Source organism: Nannospalax galili, unplaced genomic scaffold (genome assembly GCF_000622305.1).
Source record: "Nannospalax galili isolate Female #2095 unplaced genomic scaffold, S.galili_v1.0 scaffold232, whole genome shotgun sequence".
Taxonomy (NCBI): Eukaryota; Metazoa; Chordata; class Mammalia; order Rodentia; family Spalacidae; genus Nannospalax; species Nannospalax galili.
In genome coordinates, this window is record NW_008331488.1 from 1,949,865 (window position 1) to 1,968,687 (window position 18,823).

Below are 18,823 nucleotides of genomic sequence, written 5' to 3' on the forward strand. Positions count from 1 at the left end.
CCCGGCTGCCTCCGACGCGGCTGAGGCTCCCGGGGCTCTGGGCGGCCTCCCAGCGCGCAGCCATGCGGGTGGTCGAGTGCCTGGCCCGGCTGCTCTGGCCGCTCTCGCTCCTCTTCGCCGGGTCTTGGGAAGCTCTTTTCCACCCCAGGCAAGGTGAGGTAGCGGTCGGGCGCGCGTGGGCGCGGGACCCGAGGGGGCGGACGGGGAGGGCGGCTCGGTGGGCATCTGGACTCCCCCCGCATCCCTGGGGCCGCGCCTGGGTGAGAGGCGCCGAACGCGCTGGGGACACGACTCGCCACGCGGAGGGCGCGCGTGGGGCGAACAGGAGCGAGCACCCGGAGGACGCGGTGCTGGCGGCGGGGCGGAGGAGGGGGTCCGGGCCAGAGGTGGCCGCCCAGGGCCGCGCGGGGCACGGTCTTCGCTTGCGGAGGGTGGAGCAGATCCGGGCGCGGAGCGTAGTGTCCCGGGTGTGCGTGAGCATCCATCCCGCCCCGCGGTGGCGCATCACCGGGCCCCTTAGTGAAGATGCTGGGCGGGGGACTTGGGGCTTCATGGCGCTCTCGCCGTGTTTGCAGAAGCCCTGGTGAGGACTCTGGCGTCCTACGAAGTGGTGACCCCGGCGCGGGTCAATGAGTTCGGAGACGTGTTCCCGCAGGACCGGCACTTCAGCCGCAGGAAGCGCAGCTCTGGGGCGCCGGAGTCCGCGCCGTTCCGGACGCACTACCGCATCCTCGCCTACGGGCAGCTCTTCCAGCTGAACCTGAGCGCCGATGCCGCCTTCCTGGCCCCCGGCTACACTGAGGTGCACTTGGGGACCCCTGCGCGCGGGGCCGCGGGCCGCAGCGCGGAGCCCCCAGACCTGCGCCACTGCTTCTACCGCGGCCAGGTCAATGCGCGCGAGGACCACACCGCCGTCTTCAGCCTGTGCGGGGGACTGGTGAGTGCTTTCCTGGCATCCGGGGAGCCGGGCGGGGTGGTTTCCAGGAGGACGACCACCAGAGGGTCCACATCCTGGTGAGCCCAGGCCAGGGGCTGCGAGAGGGGCTTTCATCAGCGTCACATGCGCAGTGACGGTCAGGGTGTCGGCTGGGCACCTGTTGATGCACAATCCCCCCAAATCACTTTATATTTTGTAAAGGATCTGGAAAGTAAAAAGAAGGGAAGAGTACTGAGGATACACGAAGCTAAAAGATTCACTTTGGCAAGATTTGGAAAGGAAGTTTGGGTTGTGAGGAGCTTGCAGATGAGCATTTGTTTGTGAAGTGCGGAGAGAAAAGGTAGGATACAGCCATGAAGATGTTTGCTAGTGCAAACGAGAAAAGACCAGAGTAAGAGATTTTTAGAGTTGACTGGAGAGAAGAAATGAAAGAAAATGTTAGACCTGTTTTTCGTCTTTAAAACAGAGATTCTTAACTTTTTAAATAAAAAACTACTAAAGGGACTGGAGAGATGGCTCGTGGGTTAAGAGAACTGGCTTAATATACAGAGGACCTGAGTTGGAGACCCAGCATCCATATGGCAGCTATCGTTCCAGTTTCAGGGAGTCCGACGCCCTCTTCTGACCTCCCCGGGCATTGCTCGGGACAGGGGTGCACTTACACACATGCAGGCAATACACTCATACACATAAAAATAATAAATAAAATATTTTTAAAAACCGGCTTAAGCAGTATACCAGAATCTTTTGTCAGTACAATAATGTTAAATATGCAGCATCATTTATATCCTTAAAATGGAAGTCAATTATTATTCAAATATTAATCAAAATACAGTGCTCATTTGTGATGTATCAACACATACTTGCTTATTAATGTGTGAAGTAATGCCATCTAGCAATGTTACAGTTTGGGTAAGGAGTATCAACAGTCTAGAAAGCTCCATGAACGCTAATGTGATGTGAGAGCATTGTTTCATTGGTAGTAACGTCAGGACGTCAGTGCGAATGAGGCTGCAAGTTATGTTTCCTGTCCATTTTACAGTTAAGGGCACTTTCTTTAAAACAGATTTTAGCTCACTTCGTCAGTAATACTTACCATCTGATAAAAACAGGAAGAAAAGTAACTAGCAATTAGGCTACAGAGATCCCAAGTTTTGTGTAGCAAAAATAAACACCATAGTCCCTGAAAGGTGTTCATCCACATCCTTAATATCACCACGGCTTATTATTTGAATGAAATTGATAGCAATTCTCTCCAAGACAAATGCAGTATTTCCTTTCATTAGTGACTCCAATAATTTCCTTCCTTTCTGCTGTGGATAAGTGTGATATATTTAGAGCGTCACCATGGCCGAACATTAACAATTACGTAGCCATTTATACTTAAAGGGAAAATGTCCTGCGTTCTAAAAGCTTTAATATAGTATTTGGCTTTTCTAAGGAAAATCCTACATGTGCTACCACAAGTTAGTCCTGGTCAATATATTTTATCAAATTAGTATTTTGTGGTAATGAAAAGTATTGTAGATGCAAAGCGTTTTAGTGATGTTAATACCCATTTTGATTCATAAAATCAGTGAAGTTTAAAATTTTCTGTCACAATAAAAATAATTTATTTTTATTTTGTGTGTGTGAGTGTTTTACTTGCACGTATGTAAGTCCACCCATGTCGTGCAGTGCCTGTAGAGGTCAGGAAGGGGGTGTTATATACTCTGAAACTGGAGTTAGAGAAGGTTGCTAGCTTTCACATGGGTGCTGGGATTTGAACCTGGATCCCCTGCAAGAACAGTCAGTGCTCTTACCTGATGAACCATCTCTCCAGCCCTGTATGTCACAACTTTTTTTAACATCAGAAAGCCATTGCAGACATTTCTGAGATCTCATAGGCCTCATCTTTTCTTATCACAGTGTCAGGTGGATACACTCATCATCACCACATTATTAATCTGATTTTTAGTGTACTTTGCTTTTGATAAGTTAAAAATCCCTGGAAATACCAATAAATCTAACATTTAAAGATTCATTTTCATGGGGGCTGGATACATAACTCAGTAGTTAAGAACACTTGCTGCTCTTGCAGAGGGCCTAAGTCAGGTTCCCAGTGCCCACATGGTGGCTCTGCTGCCCTCTTCTGGCCTCTAAGGGCACTGCACACATATCATGTACCTACATACAGGCAAAACACGTATATACATAAAATTTAAAAATCTTTAAAAATATGCAGGGAGACCCTGTCTCAAAAAGACCCCCCCAAAAAAAACAAAAATTAAAACATTTTTATATGTAAGCTAACACAATTTTATCTTTTTTTTTCTTTGCATTTATAAGAGACCGAGTTGGGTAGTTATAGCTACTATTGTACAGAGAAAATATCCAGCAAGATAGCAAACAACTAGAATTACCAAAATCTGAGATGTTTTCAGTAGTGTGACCACAACCAGTTTTAAGTCTAAATTATTGAGATTAGCAGTATTTCTTTTATTTTTGAAATCAGAACTAACACAGATATTGTCTACTGTTATTTATGTATTTGTATTTCTAAACAGGCTCTTTAGATTAAGAGTTTCATCAGAGTAGAACCCTCTGGTAGCTCTTCGAGGCTCCTATAACGATATCAAACACAACCCCCTCTTTCTCATCTCAGATCAGACTGTCTCAGGATAAACTTGTGGTACCCAAGGTCTGGAGCAGCCAAGTTGTTGCAGATTGGCACACAGCCCGAGAACCCAGTATTGCCAGTGTTCTGGCCCTGCTCCCAACCAGCTTCCTAGTTTAGCTTTGTCAACGTCAGTACTTGAGTGTGATGATCTGGCTTTAACCAGCATTAATCATTGGACACTAAGATTTTCCAGAGAAGTTTTGGAGAGAGTTTTATTAACAAATATTTTCTCTTTTTCTCCCCAGTTACTTTTTGTTCAGTTTTGTTTTAGTTTTGTTTCTAGTCATGAATGAGTGTTGCATTTTATTAAATGTGTTTTCTGAATACACTGAGACGGGTCTTCTGTCTCATTCTCTTTCTGCTAGTGGACACTTTCATACATTATCAGATTCAAGTGCATGATGACTGTCGATGACAGCTGATGACAAAGAGGGCTGTAACGTGTTTTGAGGTCTCTGTATTGTTGCGGGGAAAAGTGAGGAACTGTGCTTCTGGTTCCTCGAGTTTCTGCTCACGTCTCATGTGCTGTAGCGTCTTTGAGCTTTCAGGCACCAGCAGCCAAGTTCTGGGGCAGAGAACTTACCTCCTGTCTCCTTGTTCAGTCTACAGCCCCCAGTCCTGCTTGCTGACTCTCTCCCTCAGCGTATCCCTCAGTTTTGGCTGTACCGCCAGTTTGATTTGTTCTCCAGCTGGTTGTACAGCTCTCAGTGACCCGGGTGAGCCTGGCACCTTCCCTAGGTAAGGTGATTTGGTGATGCTGTTGGTAATCTTCTAGAACCATCTAAGGGCCTGAAACCCTGTGGCATTTGAGAGTGAAAAGCCACCCAGTCCTTGCCTGTGCCAAGGTCTACACGTGTACTGTCAGTGTGTGTGGGGAAACCCGTCAGAGGGTCCCTGCCTTGAACCCCCGTAGTCAGGGTGCTGACATGTTGCTCTTGGCAGCCCATTTACATAGTCTAATACACCTTCTAATCCTGGTTTTCAGCTGTTTCCCTGGCTTCCATCACCCTTTTCTTCCTCCTGAGTTCTCCCTGGTCTTCCCACCACATCTTCTCTGGTGGCTTCTGGGGAGCGAGACTTGGAGGAAGGGGATGAGAAGAGAAATGAACACCTTCCACATCCTGTCTGCAGCCATTTGTTCCAACTGATGCCCCAGTCTGACTGATTCCATTTAATTGAATTAACCCAAAGCACATGGATTAGCTTTACTTTTTCAATTTCTGTATCATTTTTTTCTTTTCCTTTTGGAAGTCTTTATGTGTTTTATTCTTTTACTTAGTCACTAAACCAGGACTAGGAGTTTTTAGTTTTACTTTTAAATTGTTTCAGTCCAGGAACCAGAAGGAGCTGATAGTTGGCCCCAGATTTTCCTTAATGTGTGTCTAGATCTTGCTCTTTTAATCTTTCCTTCTTTTTAGTTTTTCTTTCCCATAATTATTTAATCAAAGATTTCTGAAGATTTAAATGTTTCATATATATATATATATATGTATATAAAGAGAGAGAGAGAGAAAGTAGAGCCATTTCATACAATTATTTCTGAGTAGTGTAATACTGGCTCTTGAAACTGTTATTAACCATTAATAGACTGTCACAGAATTATAGTTATCAGGGCCATAATATCCCTTTGTTCAATTGCAAACTTATTTTTCATGGTGATTTTATTTATAGTCTCGTAATGCTGTAAATGGTCTTTCCAGTCTAGGAGTCTGTACTTAGTAAATTGGAATATTATTGGCATGACCTTTTCAGAATGTCAGATGTAGACATGTCATGGCAATCCCTTGTGACTCTGGTTAGCTCTTTTCTCTTATGGGTTTGCTTCTTCCAAAGGCTTTCAGGGACCAACCTGACCATCTAGGCAGTTGGCTGCACCATTTCTTGATGGGATTGAAGCACTGCAGTCCTTAATGGTCAAGGAAACCATTTCCAGATGTCACACAACCAGACTTGCATCTGACTTACACAGGATTCTCATAGAGTAGCTTGTGTGGGCGTGTGCACTATGCCGAGCTTCTCACAGGAACAGTGACACAGCCTGTCAGGCACCCTGTTCTCTGATGACTAATTATTGAATTGCTTCTAGTAACTTCCAGTAGGAAGTCCATGTATAGAAACTGTCAATAAATACCTGTACTTGTTTTAGTCTATTCTAATGTTACAGTTTTATAATTTTCTACCCTACATGCCATCCTACATATTTTAAATTAATAATTAATTCATTAATTTCTGTGTGTGTGAGTGGTGGTGTGACCACATATGGAGTTCAGAGGGCAGCTTGCAGGACTCAGTTCTCTCCTACCATGTGGGCTCTGAGGAATTGAACTCAAGTCTTCAGGCTTGGGGGCAGGCACCTTTATCCACTCAGCCATCTGGCCAGCTTCCCTATATTCACATTTTTGTTGGCAAAGCTTTTGCTTATTCATGTAGTCACTCAACAGCAGTGGGGAGAATGTCCCATGTGTCTGCTTTTAATGCTCTGTGTGGATTAGACCACATTCTTCAAGAAGCAGATGTCTAATGGGACTTCGCTTAGGGAAAGTGCCTGTATTTAAGAAATCAAGGAGGGAACGAGGAGAGCCAGCTGCACCTGAAACAGATATGGAAGACAAGGACGTTTGGTTGGATCGTTTAGCCTGTTGTGTAGTTTAAGAAGGCTCAGGTGAGCCGTACATGGATCTGCCTTAGTGAGAACATGGATCTGCCTTAGTGTCTCTGTCACATTCAGGTACTGACTTGGAGTAGCTCCTAGGAAATATGGATGGAGGGTTGGGGGGAAGACCTTTGGTAAAGTACTGGTCTTGCAAACACGAGGGCGTGAGTGTGATCCCCAGAATCCATGTGAGAAAAAAGCCAGGCATGGTGGCAGTTCTGGGGACTCACAAACAGGTAGATTCCTTGGGCTCTTCAGCCTCACCTACTTGGTGAGTTTTATGACACTGAGAGACTCTGTGTCAAAAATCAGGGTGAACGGTGCCTGAGGAATGACGTCTTTCATTGTCCTTTGGCATCCACACACAAGCATACAGAAGTACTCTCCCAGTGCACATGAAACACACACACACACACGCACACATATGCAGGATGCAATCACTAAAGGGTTTCACCCTACTCTTGGCAGGTTGTGCTCAGCATTGTCAGGGCCAGTGTACAGACAGCATGCACATACGTGCCTAATGAATACACAGCCTGATGGGCAGTCTTAAGAAAGGGATGTAAACATGTCTTGTGAACTTAAGGAAGGGATGAGTAAGGAAGAAGTGATATAAGGGGGGGCTATGATTAAAAGTCTACCTATACTGGGAACTATTAAGTATTGGTGGTACTGTATTGTTAATTAAAAATATATTCATGAACTACACAGATTATTTACTATAACAGTAAGAACATGGAGAGGGCAGACTGGCTCTTGGCTGTCTCAACTCAGACAAGACATAGCCATTTCCATTCATTGAGAAAGTTTCCTGGCTACTAAGATGCAGAAGACTAGAAGTTGTCAAACACAGAGATTCCCAGAAGGAAGCAGGGTCATAGATATTGGAGAGTGTTAGTCTGTGCCACAGCCTGCTCTATTTCCTTTTCTTCCTTGAGATCAGCTGTACTCTTCTTGTCTCCAAATGTTCACAGACTCAGAGTGCAGGATCTTGGAGCAGTGTACTGTCGCCTCCATAGGTTCAGATTTAGGTCTTTGTGTCTTGGTAACATAGGCATTATTGGCACCTCCTCAGATCCAGTATAGATGGTGAGCAGGAAGATGGCTACCCCAGCCTTAACTTCCTGCAAGAAGAGGAGGTATTGAGTTGGGTGTGATGGTGCATGCCTTTAATTCCCGCACTCAGGAGGCAGAGACAGGCAGATCCCCGAGAGATCCAGGCCAGCCTGATCTATAGATCAAGTTCCAGATCAGCTGTGTCTACAGGGAGGAGCTATCTCAAAAAACAAAGCAAGCAAACACACGAAGAAACAAAGGAGGAGGTGCCTGCAGTCACTGACTTACAGGAATATTTTGCTCCTTCTGTAGAGAAATTGTAGGAACTGCTCTCTGGCAACGAGGGAGTTCCTTGATTACTTTCATGATTCATTTTTCTAAGAAGTCATCGGTTGTAACAGTCCTTGATCTGCCTTCTGAAAGACGTACCTTTTCTGCTCCATGGCCACATCTAAAGTAAATTTTAGGGAGGATTGCTGACTTTGGTGTGTGGATGAGGGGAGTTGCTCCAGGAATGCTGGGTTAATCTAAGAGGCCTATAGGTTATTTTGCAGTGACAACAGTCAAAAACTCTTTTAGTCTAGGCTCATGGTCCCTCCCCAGTTTGGTTCACCTCTGATAGCAAGTCAAATTTTGATAACTGCTTCTTTCTTTGTTTCCTGTGGTACTTGCCAAAGCTTGAAAAGCACTTATTGTTAAACCTATGAATGCCAAGAATCTGTAACATGTTGAATTCTCACCTTATTGGTAAAACAAAACTTCAGCTCTATGAAATAGGACAGAACGACAACATATTATAAAGTCTTTAGATAAAGAAAAGTGGGGAGATATAATACTTGAGAAAAATGGGTAGATTTGTCTGGATAATTGAATAGGATCATATATCAGAATAATTATAGGTAAGTTAAAACATAACTTAGGAAATAAATATATGCTACAAGTACAATAGATGGCTTGGCGTATCTGCGGTATATCCCTAGATACTGTATGTGTTTTTAAGTAATACTGCTGTATAATATTTTGGCTGGATAATATCATGAATACGTTTTCATCATATCTTTATGAAATAGTTTTTAATGTTTCCTTCTCATTGTTTTAATTTGTCATTATTATAGCAATTTTAGGTTTTATATTTTCACAGCTAGTGAGGCTAGATTTGGGGAATTGCAGTTCTGATGACTGTTGCCCAGACTGGGTGTGGTGGTGCACGCCTTTAATCTCAGCACTTGAGAAGCACAGACAGGCTGATCTCAGTGAGTTCAAGGCCAGCCTGATAGTGAGTTCCAGGACAGCTGGGGCTACAGGGAGACCCTGTCTCAAAAAGACCGAAAAAGAAAAAATACGGCCATTTCCCTAATAGTTCTTTGTATTTTATGAGTTCATATGATCTTATGAATACCTTATTGCCTTATATAAAGAAATATTAGCCAAGTGTGGTGGCGCACACCTTTGATCCCAGCACTCAGGAGGCAGAGGCAGGCGGATCTCTATGAGATTGAGGCCAGCCTGGTCTGTATATAGTGAGTTTCAGGCCAATTGGGGCTACAGGAGACCCTGCCTCAATAAAACAAAAAAAAAGAGAAATATTACAGAACTTATCTTTACTGAGTTTTCTGGGACACACTGTTTGAACCTAAGTCCCTTTGCGGTAAAGTTCTTGGAAGATGAGTTCAGGGTCTTTGTTTTTGATTGCAGTGGGCCAGGACTTGGTCAGAATCTTTCCACTTGGTAGGTCATCAGCCATGCGTTTTCTTTTTACTATCGTCTGTCACTTTTTACACTGGAACTTTGGAGTTGTCTCACAGAATGAGACCAGTGAAGAATGTATCAGAAGAGAGAAGGAAGACGCACTTGAGAGAAGTCCCTCACCATGAATTCTGCCTTCGCTTCTGGAGCCAGGGCCTAAGCTTTCCTCCGCGTCGGTTCTTTCATTTGTTCAGTGTATATCTGTGTGTAATGCTTTCCTTCCTAAGCATGGTCAGCGGTCTTAGAAAAGACGGTCAGAGAAACATTTTCCATCGAACAAATAAAACAGTGCCTCTGAGAGCTCATCTTCGTGTTATTTTATTTTGTAGCATTTTTATTTTGCCGCTGGTGCCACGAGTGGCCGTGTCATCAGTGTTTTTAGTGGAAGATTTTCGTCCTGCCTCAAACCCGTTTCTATTTCATGACAATTACTAAGGTTCTGTGTATGGATATAATTTTTTAATTAAAATTTTTTATTTTATGTGTATGAGTGTTTTGCCAGTATGTAAGTGTTCCCATGTCATGCAGTGCCTGTGGAGGCCACAAAAGGATGTCTGAGCCCTGGAACTAGAGTTAAGGATGCTTGTTAGCTGCTGTACAGGAGCTGAGAACTGAACCCGGGTCCTTTGTGTGAGCAGCCAGTGCTCAGCCACATCTCCAGCCTCTATAAAAATCATTTGAACACACCAATTTTCTTCTGAAATTTGGTAAATAAAATGTCAGTTTTATTTTACAGGTAATGGAACTGAATCAAAGCTATGAGATAACTTGCTCACGTTTTGTAAGTGCAAACCCAGTACTCATATCTAAGCTTTTTTTTTTTTTTTTTTTTTTTTTTTTTTTTTTTTTTGGTCTTTTTGAGACAGTGTCTCCCTGTAGCCCCAGCTGGCCTGGAACTCATTATGCAGACCAGGCTGGCCTTGAACTCAGGGATCCGCCTGCCTTTGCCTCTCAAGCTCTGGGATCAAAGGCGTGCGCCACCACGCCCGGCTAGCTTTCGTGTTTAAAAAAACACCCATGATACGATTTATGATTAAAGATTGAGAAACTAAATATTGTAGTTAATAGTTAAACAGTTCCTTATTTTCCAGTGTTGTTTCCCAGTGCCTGATGTAATAAATTGTAAATATTTTGGGAAAAAGTCCAATGGGTTTATATTTTGTGCTTGCTTTTACTCTTTGCTGAAATCTGACCGCTCATTATCAGTTGTAGCAATAGTATGTATGTTTGCCATGTACTTTGAAAAATATCTGAGTGAATGCCACAATACTGAAATATGAATGTGCTGGGAATAGAATTGTGTGTAATTCTCTAAACATAAAATTTAGGGCCAATGGAATAAATTGGAACCATTTGTGTTATCATTTATTACTTTTCAAATCAGCTCAGAGCAACTAATAGATGGTCACTCTTCTAAACAATTTGGAAACCCTTGACCAATATGTAACTAGTTTTGAAGCTTTTACCATTCATTGAAGTAAAGTGCAGTCTAATTGCCCTTCCTCTCGAATCACTCATCTGAAGATAGATGGGGTGCTAAAAATATGGCATGAGCTAAATGCAGTTCTATGAACCACCTGTTTTATTAAGTTCTCAAATTCCTTCCCAGGTTCCTTTCCAAGTATTTTTTTTCTTTGAATTAACAGCTTCCTTAGGAGCATTTTGGCATAACCCTAATATATTTATTATTTGAACAGGAATTCCCTTCCTTTGGGATGGATGATAGAAACCTTGATGGAAGTAAAAGTTGTTCATTGATAAATAAAATCACTTTTGGAAACAAAATTATTAGTGATCTTTTTGAGTCTGCTGTTTTAAGCATAAAGATTCTAAGGAAATCCTGCCATTGTAGGGGCACTGCTCCTGGAGTCTGGCACAGCCTCAAATGAGGTGCGAGTCAACTCTGGGCAGAGCTGTTTTTCCTCATGTGAGAGGCCCAGGTTGGGCACTGCAATTTTTTTGAAATGTTAAAATAGAAGTGTTTTAGAGGCATTTTTGGTCCCCATGAGAAATGCAAAAGGCCACAAATCTTTTCGATATTTTATGGGCCTCGTGTGGTATTCACAGTGGTTTGGTAGGTGTCTACTGAGTGACAGGCCAGCTCGTGGCTGTTTGTATTTTCTTCCAAGACGTTATCACATTTCCCCTCTTCAGCAGGCTTCTTTAAAAGGCAGAAAAGGATCTTCCGTGGACCTGTGTGCTCAGATTTCAAAAACAATTTCTTTGTTACTTCTTATAGTATGAGCAGAATTAGTGTTCCAGGAAGGTTGTGAATGCTGGAATTTGGGTGTATATCGAGAGTAAGTGATTTGTGGCTTTCTTTGCAAAATTCACACTGATAGTATTAATGAAATACAGTGAGTAGGCCATTAGCAAAATGTCCAATAAACAAAAATTCTTTAGAGCTTTTCTTTTTCCTAAAAGACTAATTTCAGTAGTCAGTGAATCTAATTGACTAGATATTAGTTATTTTACTTTAAGAGATTCATTAGTTATTTTACTTTAAATAGTTCATTAAATAGTTTAAATAGTTTACTTTAAATAGTTCATTAGTTATTTTACTTTAAAAGATTGTGTTGGGAGTAGAACCTATGCCCTCATGCATGCTGGGCACATATTCTGTTGACCTAGCCTTTGATTTTTAAGTCATTAAAAATGTAGTCTGTTATATTTGCCATTCAACTTAGGAGTGCCTAAACATTTTTTTCAGCATTGAAAGAAAACTATCAAGTAATTTTGCAAAACAAATCTCAACACTGCCATAACTTAATGTTTAGAAAGGGTTGGGCCTGGTAGCTCATTCCTTTAGTCCTGTCAACTCAGGAGGCAGAACAGGGTGAATCCCTGTAAGTCCTGGGCAAGCCTGGTCTACATAGTGAGTTCCAGGCCAGTCAGGTCTACGTAGTGAGGCCTTGTTTTGAAAAAACAAAGTTCAGAAAACACATCAAAGAATTATTAAAAAGATATGTGGAAAATAGCCCAGATACTTCACTATGGTAGTTACAAAATGTTCAGTTCTATGAACACGTCTGCTGTTTCTAGCAATGTTTTAAATGTTGCAAGGTAAAGATAGTGACGGTATTGACGACGTGATAGTGATCTGTTCATAGTTACAGGAAAGAGAACTTCATGCTTTCTTTCGACTGCCATGATCATTTAACCAGCATAATGATTATTACGTTAAAATGGTGATTTAAAACATATATTTATTATTTACAGTGGAATTTAAACAGTTTTAAAGTTGCACCTAAATAATTTTTAAGATATTTAGAGTTAAGACATGGATATGAAATGCCACTCACTAAAACCATGCTTATCCTAGTACCCATAACTCATTCACCACTGAGTTGGCTCTCCATGGAAACACTTTGCCATGGAGGAAGGCCAGTAATTTGAATGCAGGTAAATATATGTTTGCATATTCTGAGATGTACTGAGTGCTTTTCTCAAAGTCAGCAGTGGTGAGTGCGCCTGGGCTGCCCAACCCGATCTCCTGCTTGTTATACTGCATGCCTTTAGCCTTACCAGCTTTACTTTCCACTTGAACTTCCTGAGCAAACTCTGGGCCTTTCAGTCCCCAGTGCTTCTCCTACATTTCCCTGGCTACCTGCTCACTCTCCCAGCCGCAGTCTGGCCATCCCTTTCTAGAATCTTCCTGTCCTTCCCACCAGCCGTTCTCTGACTCTGTGTTATTTTAGTTTCTTTACTGCACACACTGCTGCCTGGCATATTTTACTTTTGTTGACTGTCTTTGCTGATAGAAGTGTAAATTCTTAGAAGACAAGGATTTTGTTGTGTTCACTTTTGTAGCTTTAGCCCCTAAAACTGCCTGGCACGTAGCAAGTGTGCGTGAATTATTTTTGACTACTTTCTAGGGTTCGGCAAGTTTGGCATAAGACAACCAGGATAGCGCAGTGAGTTAGTATGAATGGTGGAGCCAGGATACTTGGCCTTGTCTTTGTCTATTGCTTCCTTGGTTTGTGTAAGTTGCTGTTTGTTCCTGGTTTCATCTCTATAACAAAAGTATGAACAACAAAAGCAGCTTAAAGAAGGAAGCCTTGATTCTGGCTTTCAGTGTGAGGGGATACGGTCCACTGGAGGGAAGGCAAGGCGGCAGAAGCAGGAGGCAGCTGGAACACTACATTGCCATCAGCTGTCTGTAAGTAACACGGATAGGAGGTGAGGCTGGGCTGTTAAAACTCGAAGCTTGTTTCCAGCGTCCCACTTCCTCCAGCAAGGCTCTATCTCCTAAAGGTTCTACAGCCTTCCAAAAACACCAGCTGGGGTCCAAGTGTTCAAACCCATGAGCTCACAGCAGACCTTTTACAATCAAATCATAACATCCTGCATCTCACACCCATAGGCTCATAGTCATCTCGTGATCTAGAATGTACCCATTTGAACTTCGAAAGTCCGCACAGTCTTTAATGTGCCCAGTACTGTTCAAAAGTCCAAAACTTCTTCTGAGACTCAAGGCAACCTTATACCTGTGAACCCCTTCTAAAAAGGTTACATACTTCAATATATAAAACATAAAAGGAACATTCCAATTCCTAAGGGACCAAATGAAGAACAAAATCTAGCAGGGCAAGCACAAATCCTGCCTGTGATCGAATCATCTGGGCTCTAAAGAGTGTAAATAGTCTGCTGTGTACAGTGTACATAGCCGGTCTCTTGGACCAGCTTCACCTCATGCCTGCAGCTTTCTGTGGCAGATGTCCATGATCCTGGCATCCTTGACATCATGGAGTCCAGTTGCAACTTAGGTTTCACCTCCACAGCTTTATGCGGTGGCTTCTAAGGGCCTCCAACCCTGGCATATATTGCCTGGCCTCAGCGGCCTTCAGGGTCTTTGCACAAGCCTGTATGGTCTCTTTATTCTTGCCTCTTTCATGATCGTAACCAGAACCATGTGGATGGTACTTCCATTTCTGTTTTCTACTTCATACGGAGCCCGACTCCCCTGGACTCCAGGTCAGCCTCTGTGATGACCCTAGGGAAATGCTGCTCAGCTGATCTCCCAGCAGGAGCCCCGTCAGTGGCATTCTCAGTGTAAGCTCTATCCCTTCACATGAATTTTCAAGTGAAAGCTTTGATGGGTGGAGTTTTGTACTTGGAGAACCTTTTCTGTTACCACAGTGCAGAGCATAAAGTTTCTATTTAACAATTATAGCTGCTTTCTCATCACAAGCCATATCTCCAATTTTAAATTTATTCTTTTCCTTACAAAACTGTACCTTCCTATCTTTCTGCTCTGCCCCTTGTCCTGTCTCTGTCTCTGTCTCTCTCTCTCAACCTGGGATAAGAGCAGTAAGCAATAATCATGCTCCAACATCAGAGCCAAGTGGAACATTTTTATAAAGTTATTTTAGGGGCTGGAGAGATGACTCAGTGGTTAAGAGCACTGACTGTTCTTGCAGAGGACCTGAGTTCAAATCCCAGTACCCACATAGCAGCTAACAACCATCCATAACTCCAGTTCCAGGGGATCCAACGCCCTCTTCTGGCCTCCGTGGGCATTGCATGACACAGGTGCACTTACATGCCTACATGCCTGGAGGTATAACACACACATTAAATAAATAAAAAGAAAAAAGTTATTTTAATATGTTTTAGCATTTATTTGCTTTTGTGTGTGCTTGGGACAGGTGGGAGAACTTCTTGTGGAAGACAGTGCTTCCCCTTCACCACGTGGATTCCAGGGCTAGAACTTGGGTCCTCCGGTTTAGCTGCAAGCAGCTTTACCAGCTGAGCCAAAACACAAGCTTATGATACTTTCCTGCTTCTTAGTCATCTTACCTGTAAAGTGGGAAATATATTCCAAGAGCCATGATGAGGTCGAAATGAATAACATGTGGGTGCATATGTACTGATGAATGGTGTCTGACCTCCCTGTTTGCATTGGCTATGAATTTTGTGACAGGTGCCTATTCTGTATGTTTTTGTCTTAGCTAACCAGAGAGGGAGGGACTATCTTTCTATGCTGACCATCATTTGAGGGCTTCTTTCCACATTTAAAATCCCTATTTCATACGTTGTTGACCCAAACATTTTCTTAATCTTGCTGTTCCTTAGCTGCACAATATTGTTTCTTTAATTCATCAACGAAACCTTTCTCTGAATAAATAGAATACAAATCAAACCAATTATTTTGTGGTTGTTATCAAGGTATCAGAATAGTTGTAGATATTCTATTTATTTATTATTTTTATTTTATGTGTATGAGTGTATTGCCTGCATGTATGTGAGTGCACCCATGTCGTGCACTGCCACGGAGGCCAGAAGAGGGCTTTGGATTCCCCTGAAACTGGAGTTAAGGATGTTTATTAGCCGCCATGTGGGTGCTGGGAATCGAACCTGGGTCCTCTGCAAGAGCAGACAGTGCTCTTAACCTCAGCCATCTCTCCAGCCCCAATTGTAGATATTTTAACTAGCATATTAAATAATAAGCTGTACTGTTAGACCAATAACTGCCTTATGCATAAATACTGATGAACATAAATCATATTTTGCGACATCTCCAACATCTTCATCATAGACAACATTACTGGATTTGTTGCCTTCATTCATGGTTGAAATAATGTTAGATTTCAACTACAGACGAATAATCATGAAGAGGTAGTTTTTTCATCCAAGTTTATGAACTTCTTGGACTTAAAAGTCTCTGTATTAGAAGTTCACATATTCTAGCTGTAGCCTGTGCCTCCAAAGTTATTTCCTACTTCTCCTTGACAGAAGTCCAGCTTACAAATATAGGGGATAGGATTACTGATTCCACAAATACTGCGTACCATGTCTACTGTATGTCAGAGGCTGTAGTAAGCACTGGGAATTCAGGGAGAGTCTCCGAAGTTAAGCTGAGACAGCCAGCCGGAGTGATCCTGATGGAGCAGAGGTGTGAGGTGAGGGTGGGAAGTAGGAAAATACTTTAGGCAAAGGGAAGAGTGTGCATGAGGCTCCCGAGATAAGGATGCTGTGCCTAGCTCATCCTGCGTCTACCTGCCTACCTTCCCCCTTATGTATGCATTGTTCTTAACTGGTAGGAACTGGGGACCAGGAGAAACACACCCTGCTTCTAGATCTTTGTTTTAAGTTAGCGTTGTCATTGGAGTTTTTCAGTATCACGACGTAGCATGCTTTATTTTGCCACAAGAGATCCTTCGTATGGTTGTGCTGTAGTTTGTATGCAAACAGCAAATGGGCTGTTGAATTGGTTCTAGTATTTTGCTACTAAAACCAGTGCCGTAGTTAATAATTGGAAATGTTATATAACGTGAAAATTACAGTATATATAAAATTCTTATAAGGATTAATTTCTGTGTCAAAGTAAAGTGTAGTATTAATTGCAATGTATATTTCCAAATTGCCTTATGTAGTGTTTGCACAGATTTATATTTTCAACATTAATGGAAGTGCCTATATTTTGGCAGATGGATATTTCAAATATATTGTAAAATTGCTAGTCTCACAGGTGAAAATTGTTTCTCAGTTTTCTATTAATTTCTCCTTGTCCGGAGTGAAATTTAATATTTTACTTTTGTGAAATGTTTATTACTATTCCATATTTTAGGGGGGCTATCCTTTTGGGGATTAAAATTTATTTTTTTCTAGAGTATAAAAGTACTTTAGAGAATTCCTTTTTAGAGTTGTAATCCATTTGCCACTCATCTGAGTTGTAAATAGTAAGTTTCTGATTATCACAGTTGCTACAGTCTGTTTATGCCAAACAGAAATTTTATTATTGTGTGTGTTTGTGTTTGTGTGTCTGTGTGTGGTTGAGCATGCGTGCATGTGTGTGGAGGCCAGGGGTTGATGTTGGGGCCTCTCGTCCTTGATCACTGTCTTGTCTGTTGAGCATGTATACATGGGTGTGTGGAGGCCAGAGGTTGATGTTGGGGCCTGTTGTCCTTGATTGCTGCCCACCACATTCTTTTTGAGATGGGGTCCTTCACTGAAACAGGAGCTTAGCGATTCAGCTAGACCATTTGCTCAGTAAACTCCAGGGACCTTCCTGACTCTGCCTCTCCAGTGATAGGTTATAGACCTGGTTTATGTGCCTCTGTGCCTGGCTGTTTTTCATGGTTGCTGGGGATCCAAAATGAATCCCCCATGTTTGCATGCCAAGCACTTTGTCACTGCGAACTATCCCCTGCAGCCTCTATGGTGGGCATTTTTATAATGTATCATAAGTCATGGTTAAAATTACTTTTCCTACTTTAGAGTTATAAAGGAATTCTCTCAAGTTCCTGTCCATTGTTTTTATGGTTTTATTTTGGAAGTTTACACCATCAAGTTTTTTATTTTTATTTTTCTGTGTGAAATGGATTCAGATTAATTTTTGCTAGATGCCTACGTGCTTGCTACAATACTGCTAATTAATTATTTGTCTTTTCCATTGATTTAGCATACTGCCTATAGCAAAGCAAGTCCTGGGATTTGGACTTTATTACTTACCTTTCTCTTTAATGTATGGTGCACTTGTCTTTTGTGTGTTAGTGTTAGTAAGCTTTTATGTGACATAATTGCAACTTTATAATCTAAAATGTCATATTGATAGCACTGGTTCTATGTCATTGTTGTTTAATAATTACCTTGGCTAGTGCTATGTGTTTATTTTTTTAATTTTTTGATTTTATGTGTATGAGTGTACTGCCTGCATGCATCGCCTGCACCCAAGTCGTGCAGTGTTCACAGGCCAGAAGAGGGCACCAGATCACCTGGAACTGGAGTTACGGACAGTTGTTAGCTGCCATGTGGGTGCTGGGATTCGAACCCGGTCCTTTGCAAGAGCAGCCAGTGCTCTTAACCACTGAGCCATCTCTCCAACCCTATGTGTATATTTTCCCATACACAGTTTGACTGCTAAAATTCTGTTGGTGTTTATAAGTGGAGATGTTGTTTTTATAGATTCACTTGGGAAACCCCTATTCAAGGACAAGGCAAATCTTTCATTCACTTTTGTTCCCCTGAGTTCTTGCAAAGGCCTTACAGATTTATTACCTGTGTTACCTGGCAGCACATGATCTCTTTTCTGATAAGTGGGATTATATGTTCCATGATATTGCCTAATCATGAAAATTATTGGCACCTGTTTATGTCAATGAGTTTACTTAATATTAAAAATATTTTTGATTGACTTATTTTTATTTTCTGTGTATGGGTGCTTTTTCTGCATGTATGTAGGTATGCACTCAGGTATGTAATGTTCTCCAGAAGAGGGTATCAGGTTCTCTGGAACTTGAGTTACACATGGTTGTTAACTGCCATGTGCAAAAGAGCAGCCAGTGCTCTTAACCACCGAGTGGCCCCTTCTGCCCCAGTTTACTTAGTATTTGTAGCAGTTTGGCAGTTCATTTTTTAAATCTTCTGGCGTATACTGGTATAATCTAGAAAGATGGCAGTTTTTACTTCTTCCTTTTCATTTTTTAAAGCGTTTCTTGTCTTTTCTTTATGTAGTTCTGTTGTCTGGTAAAGGGCATCCTTGCCTTCCAGTTGGATCTGGGACTGTCTAGAATATGTCTTCCTATGCTCAGCACTTTAGGCTGTGACATAGTTTTCCATGTTAAGGAAATATCCCACTTTCTTCTTTAGGATTTTTGTTTGAAGTCAGGAATATTATTACATCAAAAGCCATGTGACATTTTATTGCTACACATGGTACGATGGGCTATAGTGATATATTCCTAATACTGAACTGTATTTTCATTCCTGTGATAAACTTCACACACACACACACACACACACACACACACACACACACACACCCCCACAC

At 42.1% G+C, this 18,823-nt stretch overlaps 1 protein-coding gene across 5 annotated transcripts in view; it reads left to right on the forward strand.

Moving 5' to 3' along the window:
* The first annotated feature begins 6 nt into the window (after window positions 1-6).
* The window catches only part of Adamts20 (ADAM metallopeptidase with thrombospondin type 1 motif 20), a 158,875-nt gene continuing 140,058 nt past the window's right edge, over window positions 7-18,823 (forward strand). For all 5 annotated transcript variants that reach the window (XR_003848439.1, XM_008826600.2, XM_029560348.1 and 2 more), the window contains exons 1-2: window positions 7-153; window positions 576-937. Coding sequence is in view for 4 of the 5 variants with exons in the window: in XM_008826600.2 (XP_008824822.1) it covers window positions 63-153; window positions 576-937 (453 nt within the window). In the remaining variant the exon portion in view is untranslated. The remainder of the gene's footprint in view (window positions 154-575; window positions 938-18,823) is intronic.